The sequence below is a fragment of the Ooceraea biroi genome, chromosome 3 (genome assembly GCF_003672135.1).
Source record: "Ooceraea biroi isolate clonal line C1 chromosome 3, Obir_v5.4, whole genome shotgun sequence".
NCBI classification, from domain to species: domain Eukaryota; kingdom Metazoa; phylum Arthropoda; class Insecta; order Hymenoptera; family Formicidae; genus Ooceraea; species Ooceraea biroi.
In genome coordinates this window covers 7698818-7709719 of record NC_039508.1, presented here as the reverse complement: position 1 = coordinate 7709719, position 10902 = coordinate 7698818, and the positions used below count along the sequence as shown (strand labels likewise).

The 10902-nt window shown below is 39.9% G+C and overlaps 1 protein-coding gene across 1 annotated transcript; it reads left to right on the top strand.

Annotated features, from left to right (window-relative positions):
* The first annotated feature begins 2318 nt into the window (after nt 1-2318).
* LOC113561641 lies at nt 2319-3032 on the top strand. The gene is made up of 2 exons (XM_026968317.1): nt 2319-2407; nt 2493-3032. The coding sequence occupies exon 2, from the start codon at nt 2493-2495 to the stop codon at nt 3003-3005; it is 513 nt and encodes a 170-aa protein (XP_026824118.1). The 5' UTR covers nt 2319-2407; the 3' UTR covers nt 3006-3032.
* Nucleotides 3033-10902: the final 7870 nt, after the last annotated feature.

Here is a 10902-nt window from a genome sequence, read left to right as displayed (position 1 = left end):
GAATAAGACAGTGAACACAGCGTTAAGTAACAAAGGAATAAAGATTTAAATTCATGAAGGAATATTATTTCATGATGACTAATTGTAAAAAACGGTGACTTGTCGGCACCTGATTGAAATAATAATCCAAGAACGCTGTCTTAATCAAAGGTTGAATAGATATCTCGAGCAGGATATATCGGCAGGAAGTTGCAGCTGCCATTTGATTCGGAGAAACTCCGGTTGATTATAACGTATAACAGATGAGCGATAATTCTGTACTGAGAACTTTATGTTGAACTTACGCGTAAAAATACGTTTATCTTTTGTAAGCGTTGAGCTCACCGTTGAGCTCATCGTCCCCACTAGACGCACCATGAGACCAATCCCACCACTTAAGTTTTCGATCCCACCATAAGAAGCTTCGAAAACGAAGAACCAATGAGTTAAGTGGGCAGAGCCTCCCTACTATTTTAGTTTTGCTTTAACCGTAGCGTCCCCACTTATTGTAATCCCTTCTCGAGCTACAGGGACTCTGTCCCCACGCATCATAATTTTCGAGTATATAACGTGGTGCAGCAGCCAGAGAATAATTATTATTATTACTTTACATCTTTTCATTACGACTACTATTATTGGAGTCGCTAGCTAGCGTAAATTCGCTAACTAAGCGTAAAATATAACGTAGAGCCAGTGAAGTTTGAGTTATTACCAAAGTCTGATTGACTTATTCTTTTGCTGCTACATCATCAAGTGCTTCCTGACCCGAGGGTTAGATCTGTGCGAACACTTGTGAGTAGATTTGTTTAATTATTTTATACTCGCTGCTCTTATGGAACGTTATACTTGTACTCCATATACATACTATACATTTTGACAGATTTATAAAGCTTCAATACATTATTACACTTACAGTTAGTTAATATTTTGATTTATAATTATTTGTGAAACAATTACTGGCCTGAGGGTTCAGATTTATATGACATTTGCGAATAAAATTATTTCGAGTAACACATACATTCATATTGTAACCAACTTCTATATTACACTTGATTTTAGTAATAAACTTTTGATTAATTTGATTGTTCATTAAATATACCCTTCAATTATTATTGTATTAATCATTGAGAATAATATTAATGGTACAACAGTTGCAAACAATTATATTTCAACTTTAACTTTCGTTCAGAATCGCTCGCCAGCATAAATTCGCAGCGAAGCGTCATCCTATATTGAATATATAGTGCATGAATGCATTAATTCTTTCAATTTAATTGTGCGAGGCATACCCATTTATTTCAATTATATTAAAAGCGTTAATTCGCTTTTTCCCTTTTGAATACCATTAACAGCGACTTCATTCGCTGTGATTTATCCTTTGAAAACATTCGAGGGCGAACATTCGCTTCCATACCTGTCATATACCACGGCGTGTATAGCCGCCATTTTCTCATGCCTTAGCCCGGTATAAGAACATATATGCCTCATTACACAATTAAGTCACATTGAATATTAAAATGAATTAAAATCAAATCATACCATTATTTGAAGGATAATTCGATTATAAACAGTAATTTAACAATTTATTACATTTATGTACTCAAATCAAGTGATCATGGTAAAAGTCCGATTTACGCTAGTAACAATTGTACGACTTACGCTAGTGACAATAGTACGGCTTACGCTAGTGACAATATTAAGAGATTGCTGACTTACCATAAAGCAGTGCATGGTGAATTAATAACTTTAATTATGGTTACAGTATATCACTAACAAGATATAAGTTTAATAAATTACATAATTTTCGTTATTGTATTGTTAAGCACGAACATTCATTCGTCTAACCAATTCCTTATGTATACTACGTCTGACCATTTCATTATATATTTTACCTGATACATTCAATTTAGTCACAGGAGGTATATTTTATTTAATTAACAAATAAAGCATTAGGAAATTATGAATAACAGTTAATAACGAATTAGAATCAATATTAATTTGTTTTAAATCACTATTTTATTCTTCAACTCCATCACCGTGTACGAGCATAGAAGTGCTCGACTCCTTACCTTGTGTTACATTCCACTTATTATAAAGAAAGGCATAGTAACCTGCCTACTTTTCTTTTGAGATATTTTATTTTATTTTATCCTTTGCATATGAGCATTATTATTGCTCATCCTTTCCGTTTTTCCATTTGATTAATAATTAGTAAGAGCGAAGTGACGCCCTTATTTCTATATTATACTACTGCCGTACACTACACAGCGACATTACGCTACGATTTCCTTTTTCAATATTTTCCTATTCTTATACCGTAATTTTGTTGAAGAATTAAAAGAGATAATAATTTAAATTTATTTTTCATTTGTTGGATAATAGAGAGATACCAAGTTACAACCAAACGGGTAACTCAGTCATTATAGAAGTAAGTACTCAAGCGATAATCCGCTTTATTGAGCGAAAACCCGCTCAGAGTACTAATTTTTTATTATTATTATTTTCGCATGTAGATGGTTAGAAGGAATAAGCATAGAGCGGGCCGCCGAAAAAGGGAAAGAATCGAGTATCTGCTGCAGTTGCGTCGAGCTCAATTTTCCGACTTCCTGCGCAACCTGGACGACCAACCGCCTAGTCGATCTGTAAGCCCTGACAAACGGCAGAGCGAAGAAACCGCTACGCCAGATCCTTCAACGTTAACTCAGGAAACCTCTTCATCTCAGTTACCATCACACTGCAGCGAGTCCTCGCCGCAAGTTACTGAATATACATCTTCCCCAGAAGAATCTCACGCATCTACGGTGAAAGTTTTTGTAAAAGAAAATCAGCCAGTTGATTCAACGGGTGATTCAGATATTGAATTTATCGAAGAAATTGAAGTTATTTCTAAACCTCCCTGTGATCCTATAATTAATGCATATTTTATGAAGATAGAAAAACTTGTTAGAATTACACTAACAGACAGCACCACAAACACGAGTGTAACACACGAATTTCCAGACGAAATGGAATCAGAATTTGAATAATAAATGACATTGATTATGTTATACTAATCAAAAGGTGCTTATTATTTTATTTGACAGACAACCATTCCTATTACATAATTTTATTGAGTTTAAATTGATTATTTATAAATTATATGACATAATTGGCCATTTAAGAAGTTTCATTCCCATTTAATTTCCCTTTTAACCTATAAGTAATTCACGAGCATATACTTGCCATAATTTAAATCCTGAATGACATAACCTGCTGTTTCATTAGAGGAGCATTAAAACGCTCTTGTAACATACGAAGCATCTGGTAAAATTAATCGAGAGCGTAGAACACGCCCTCTTTTTTAACGGCAAATTAAGGAACATACTTTATTGCCAATATTAAAATTAAATTAAGAATATGGAAACTTGAAGTATACATGTAATTTATTTAACGTCATCTGGAGAATGTAATTTTGTTATAATTGACTTACAATATTATTATATTTTTGACAATCACGATTTTATCACCGTAAGAGTTAATCGCAAGCTCTCTCCATTCCCGGGTAAAGTCGGTGTATGCAGATTGACCCATAATCAAAAGAGAGCACCTGAAATCAAATCACCTGAGGGATAGATTTGGGACAGGTACCTGATCGTCTACATTCTCACTTCCCCGGACGTGACACACTGAGTTAAGCATACTCAACTGCAATGCACAGAGTCTCGGTGCGCATGTGGTCGACATCATAACGGACACTGTGTTGCAGCAGTGCGAGTACCTTGCGCTCACCGAGACGTGGATGCGCGATCACGAGTCCGCTGCATCGATCACCGGCTACGAATGCATTTCTCGTTCGAACTATGGCGGCAAGACCGGACACATTGCCGGTGGTGTCGCAATATACAAGCAGATACGCAGACCAACCATTTGTCGCCCGATCACCATCGAGATCGACAACCGCATGCAGTGCGGTCGCGAGTTTGGTGATGTATGTCTGGCGGAAATAACAATCGACTCTACCATTCGGTTCATCCTCGGCTCCGTCTGCATACATTCCGGCTCGTCGTCACGTGAAATCGGTATGCTCTTGTTTCAATCGCTAGCGCCTTACATTGCCAACAACAGTGTTCATCCGTTCGTCGAAATGGACGCCGACGTACCGATAGTCCTATGCGGCGACTTCAATGTCGACATAATGCAGAACACACAGTTCGTCGATTTCATGAAGAACACGTTCAACATCGATTGCGCGACACGGGCGACGACAGGTACGACTCTGGGCAATACTTGTCTAGATTTCACTTTTACACGCAACATCAGCGTGGAATGCCTGAATTACATCTCGTACTTCTCGTACCATCATCCGGTGTTGAACAGAATGGTGAGACAACTGTCCGGGCTGCCACCTGCGATACTGCCATCGCCCAACGAAGACGATCGAGTATAGCTGTGACGTTCAGTCAGTAGCTTTGTTACTCAGGAATCAGGAATAACATTAGAAAAAGACTATAAAAGACTATAATATAATTATATGATAACTACTGTACTTATTTCATTTATTGTAATAAATATGTATTGAAACTGTAACAAAAGTAATATTGTGATATTGAAAATATACACAGTTGATTGAAACTACTATCTTTCTTTGAACTCTTTCCATTAACATAACGTATTGACGTTAAAAACTTGCGGCCGTGTCCCGACACAGCCTACCTCGACTTTTTTCTTATCGCTTCTGTATAACAATACCATGGTTCCTAGTAGTCTGTTTACATAAACATCCCTTTGACTGGTACCGGCGCTCGAAGACCCCCGCGTGACGTCATACCCCACGCGTCCAAAGAAACCCCCCTCCCCCTTGGGGCTCCAGGTCCAGAGAAACACCATCCCCCTCCCCACACCCCCTCGGAGCTCCTGGTCCCGAGAAACACCCTTCCCCTCCCCGCATCCCCCTCGGAGCCTCTGGTCCAGAGACTCTCCTCCTCCCCCGCGCCGACGAGATACCCCCCGCCACGCACCCCCCTCGGAGCCCCTGAGTTAGAACTCCCATATTATCACCTACTTACAAATTTGAAATTGTAAGGTTTTTTCCAAAACTTTCTGTAGAAAGAGATGATGACGACCCCGAGCTTATACTCTTCTTCTCTACTAATCCGAACAGTGTTACGTCCCGGCTAATCGCGGCTGCAAAGAATGCAGGACTCGGACGTGTAGCACGGGACTAGATCACTGTTTCGGGTTACCGAATCCGAGGATTCTACCCGGGGATACTCGTGATCAGAGTGATTTCGCCAGGAGTGCAGTTCCCGCGGAAGGGTGGCAGGGTCGCTCTTTGTGAAAAATTTCGGTTCAATAGAAGGGGTGGCCGATAGCGAATTTATTTGAATTTACTTCCCCTTAATTAAACCGATCACTTCGTTATAACAACGTGTGCATCTATGGGCCGGTCGGTAGGTCGTTAATGATGCGGAACAATATATACAGATTACATCAATCACACGGGGCCCGATGTTCAATTTATGAGTCTCCGTTTTCGCGTACGCGTTATGATAGATGGGTCCGATTCGTGAGGATTTGCATTGTTCGCATAACGCGGCTTGTGTTTCGACGTCTTTGTATCCGCGCGTGATCACGCAAAGTGCCATCGGGTTGTATGAAAGTGAATCAACCTCATTAGCTCATTAATGGACGACTGCAATACTGTTCTGACCTTTACTTTGAATGAGTTACTTTCATTAACTTATCATTAGAAAGCTGTAGTAATATTCTGAATTTTAACTTGACTGAGTCGATAACTTCATTAATTTATCATTAGGCCGGTGTAAGTTGAGAGGTAATAGTATGATAATTTCACTTACCCAGGGGTTCTTGGTTACTCTCGATCCAGCGCTGTACCTTGATCTCTTGTGCCAGCCTATCGTAATGAGTTCGGCGAGGGTCCCCCTCGGGAATATCTTGGCACAGAGGGTACCGCAGGTTGCATGAAATGGGGACCAGTCTCGTTGCCCACGTGGCTTCGTTGCTTCCGTTCGTGATTAGAATCACTCGATGTGATACGACAGAGTTGCTGGTCACTCTCGGTTTCGTGAGTCGCGTTGTGATCAAATTATTGTTATTCCTGTTAGTGTCACGGTCGCGTGGTCGGAAAAGTGCCTCGTACTCTGGGTCAATGTAGTGAGGCTCGATGCCGTAATACTGCGAGACGACGGTGTTCACTGACTCTAAGTTAGAAAATATACGAGCTAAACGTCTTGCTCGGTGTTTCTTTCCTCCTCGTCTCGTTTTCGGCATTAGAACTTCGTCATTTAGGCAAAAGTTAATGTTAAAAACGTGCGCGCCTCTGTTAGGGTGTACCTTGTGATGAGAGTGGTGCGGAAAGGGATTCGTTACCGAGTGACCGTCCCGTGCGTTGTCCGCACTGTAAGACTGTCAGCTCAGCGGAATGAAGACCAACGTGCGTTGTCCGCACTGTAGGCTCGTTAGTTGGTTGCACACACACACAAACACAATGACCGAAACTGAGGTAGCTGCGTAAAATTTATAGTCGCTGAATTATGATCAAATCGGCTTGGTGGTCATAAATAAAATAAATCGTAATTCAAGCACACAAAATACATATATTCTAAATAAAATGAATTGGTGGAAATACAATTGTTCTTACAAAATTTAAGTTAACTACTACGGTTATTAATGCTAACGTCTAACTCTAAGATAACTCTGAAGTACTAGTATTGAAAAATATTCTAAGTCGAGATACGAAGGTTGAAAAAATATTCTAAGTCAAGATACGAAGATTGAAAAATATTCTAAGTCGAAATACGAAGGAATGGAAAAGTTCTAAGTTCGAATTAGAGATTGAAATAGAAAAAGGCTAACCGTGGGCCTTGAGTGTCGAGTGAACCTCTTGGTTCGGAGTCGCGAGTCGAACTGAATTTTTCCGGTCCTGCACTGAGGTCCTTTGTTTTCGGCGGCTCGGTGCTGCGGCGGTTCGGTAGTGGGGGTCCCCTCTCTCGTGAGAGTGGGTTGGAGAGTGGGACGTCCCTCGTGGAAGTAGGAGTACCGACAAAATGGCGGTTCCGAGGTGCGTCTTGTGCGCGTCGTTCGGACCGTTGAGAGAAAAGAGAAAGTTCGATTTTTACCGGGACGTGACAACAGCTTTCAACTATCAAAGTACGTGGGGAATCGGGTTTAATAACTCGGTTAAACAAGCGCACTTTACACGTGATGACATTTATTAGACAACACGAGCAATAAACAACAAATGCGCGGACTACACGATATAATAGTGACTGCACGATGAAATGGGATTGATCCCATGGATTGAGTTGACTCGACTCAGACCGGCTGATCAAACCCAACGAACTGCTTTGCTTATCGTCTAACGCTCGACTCTTCTTCATCGGCTTTTCGCGAGCCTTCGAGCCGATACACGCGGCTCTCCGATCTTAATCCGCCAATCACCGATTGACACCTTTAAATCACGCGACATCAGCTTGCGCAATAGCCAAATTCCAAGCTATTGACACCGCGACGTTCAGGACCATATCAATTAGAATTTCATAATTCTTACAAAATAAAATGTCTACTGCCGTGGCTAAAAGTATTAGGCACCCCATAACAATTCAATTATTGCATAACGTTTTCGTATAAGAAAGAAATAAAACCATGAAGTTTATGTAGGAAAGTGTTTTTATTGTTTTCTCAATAGTTAGCTCCTCCTTTTGCTTTAATTACAGCAGCAATTCTTTTAGGCATACTGTCTACTAATTGACGACATTCTTCTGATGATATTTCGTTCCATTCCTTTTTTAAAGCAAGTATAAGACTTTCTTTTGATGTTATTTTATGTTGCCGTATCTTTGTCTTCAATATGGACCACAAATGTTCTATTGGATTTAAATCTTGCGATTGTGCAGGCCAGTCTAATAGTTGAATTTCATTTTGAGTCAATTATCTCATTGTAGCGTTCGATTTGTGACATGGCGCATTGTCTTGCTGAAATTTTCTGTTTCGTAAATCCGAATCATCGAAAATCTTGCGATAGGATTTCTGTAATGCAGGTTTTAGAACGCTAATGTAGCGTATGCTGTTCATTCGACCCTCACAAATGAATATTTCGCCCACACCACTGGCAGCAGTGCAGTCCCAGGCTGCCTCCTCCATGCTTCACAGTAGGCACCACGCATTCTGGATGGTATTCTTCACCAATCCTTCATCGTACGTACGATACACCAGGAGTTCCAAAAATCTAAAATACACATTGAGATTCATTATTACTTAAAAAGTTTTTCGGATTGGTCAATTAAAATCAGACACCCTATATATTTAGATCAAAAGTCGACAGCGAGAATATTATAAAATCGCAAATAAAAATTTTTCGGTTGGTCAATAACAATCGGACACCCTATATATTATAATCCAAAGTCGACACCTTGTATATTATAATAAGATAAAGTGAGATACCCTATATATTATAATTATAATTAAAATGAGACTGTATATTAAAATTGAATGAAAGAAATTTCGTCACGCGTCCCGCGTGACGCTTAACTTTTCAAATTGGCATCCATCGAGTTATAAGACGTATTCATGTCAAACGTTTATTTATAAGTAGATCAATTGATACTAATAATAGTGTTTTTTTGAATAAAATAAACATCAAATTATACGAACCGCAAAGTTAGATTCATCAGACCAAACTACATTTGCCCAATCCTTCTGACTGAATTGTTGGTGTCGACGAACCCATTCCAAACGCAACTTCTTGTTTTTTTGAGAGCCAAAGCTTCTTTCTGGCCTTACAACCTTTGAGACCAGCTTCTACGAGTCTCCTTCTTGTAGTTCTAGCAGAAATTGTTGTTTCTGTTTCTTCTATGAAAGCAGCAGCAAAATTTTTATTTGCGATTTTATAATATTCTCGCTGTCGACTTTTGATCTAAATATATAGGGTGTCTGATTTTAATTGACCAATCCGAAAAACTTTTTAAGTAATAATGAATCTCAATGTGTATTTTAGATTTTTGGAACTCCTGGTGTATCGTACGTACGATGAAGGATTGGTGAAGAATACCATCCAGAATGCGTGGTGCCTACTGTGAAGCATGGAGGAGGCAGCCTGGGACTGCACTGCTGCCAGTGGTGTGGGCGAAATATTCATTTGTGAGGGTCGAATGAACAGCATACGCTACATTAGCGTTCTAAAACCTGCATTACAGAAATCCTATCGCAAGATTTTCGATGATTCGGATTTACGAAACAGAAAATTTCAGCAAGACAATGCGCCATGTCACAAATCGAACGCTACAATGAGATAATTGACTCAAAATGAAATTCAACTATTAGACTGGCCTGCACAATCGCAAGATTTAAATCCAATAGAACATTTGTGGTCCATATTGAAGACAAAGATACGGCAACATAAAATAACATCAAAAGAAAGTCTTATACTTGCTTTAAAAAAGGAATGGAACGAAATATCATCAGAAGAATGTCGTCAATTAGTAGACAGTATGCCTAAAAGAATTGCTGCTGTAATTAAAGCAAAAGGAGGAGCTAACTATTGAGAAAACAATAAAAACACTTTCCTACATAAACTTCATGGTTTTATTTCTTTCTTATACGAAAACGTTATGCAATAATTGAATTGTTATGGGGTGCCTAATACTTTTAGCCACGGCAGTAGACATTTTATTTTGTAAGAATTATGAAATTCTAATTGATATGGTCCTGAACGTCGCGGTGTCAATAGCTTGGAATTTGGCTATTGCGCAAGCTGATGTCGCGTGATTTAAAGGTGTCAATCGGTGATTGGCGGATTAAGATCGGAGAGCCGCGTGTATCGGCTCGAAGGCTCGCGAAAAGCCGATGAAGAAGAGTCGAGCGTTAGACGATAAGCAAAGCAGTTCGTTGGGTTTGATCAGCCGGTCTGAGTCGAGTCAACTCAATCCATGGGATCAATCCCATTTCATCGTGCAGTCACTATTATATCGTGTAGTCCGCGCATTTGTTGTTTATTGCTCGTGTTGTCTAATAAATGTCATCACGTGTAAAGTGCGCTTGTTTAACCGAGTTATTAAACCGATTCCCCACGTACTTTGATAGTTGAAAGCTGTTGTCACGTCCCGGTAAAAATCGAACTTTCTCTTTTCTCTCAACGGTCCGAACGACGCGCACAAGACGCACCTCGGAACCGCCATTTTGTCGGTACTCCTACTTCCACGAGGGACGTCCCACTCTCCAACCCACTCTCACGAGAGAGGGGACCCCCACTACCGAACCGCCGCAGCACCGAGCCGCCGAAAACAAAGGACCTCAGTGCAGGACCGGAAAAATTCAGTTCGACTCGCGACTCCGAACCAAGAGGTTCACTCGACACTCAAGGCCCACGGTTAGCCTTTTTCTATTTCAATCTCTAATTCGAACTTAGAACTTTTCCATTCCTTCGTATTTCGACTTAGAATATTTTTCAATCTTCGTATCTTGACTTAGAATATTTTTTCAACCTTCGTATCTCGACTTAGAATATTTTTCAATACTAGTACTTCAGAGTTATCTTAGAGTTAGACGTTAGCATTAATAACCGTAGTAGTTAACTTAAATTTTGTAAGAACAATTGTATTTCCACCAATTCATTTTATTTAGAATATATGTATTTTGTGTGCTTGAATTACGATTTATTTTATTTTGACCACCAAGCCGATTTGATCATAATTCAGCGACTATAAATTTTACGCAGCTACCTCAGTTTCGGTCATTGTGTTTGTGTGTGTGTGCAACCAACTTAACGAGCCTACAGTGCGGACAACGCACGTTGGTCTTCATTCCGCGAGCTGACAGTCTTACAGTGCGGACAACGCACGGGACGGTCACTCGGTAACGAATCCCTTTCCGCACCACTCTCATCACAAGGTACACCCTACATGAGGCGCGCACGTTTTTAACATT

What these genes read in the sequence shown, in the direction of transcription:
- LOC113561641 (XM_026968317.1), top strand. Translation starts at nt 2,493, where the DNA reads ATGGTTAGAAGGAATAAGCATAGAGCGGGCCGCCGAAAAAGGGAAAGA.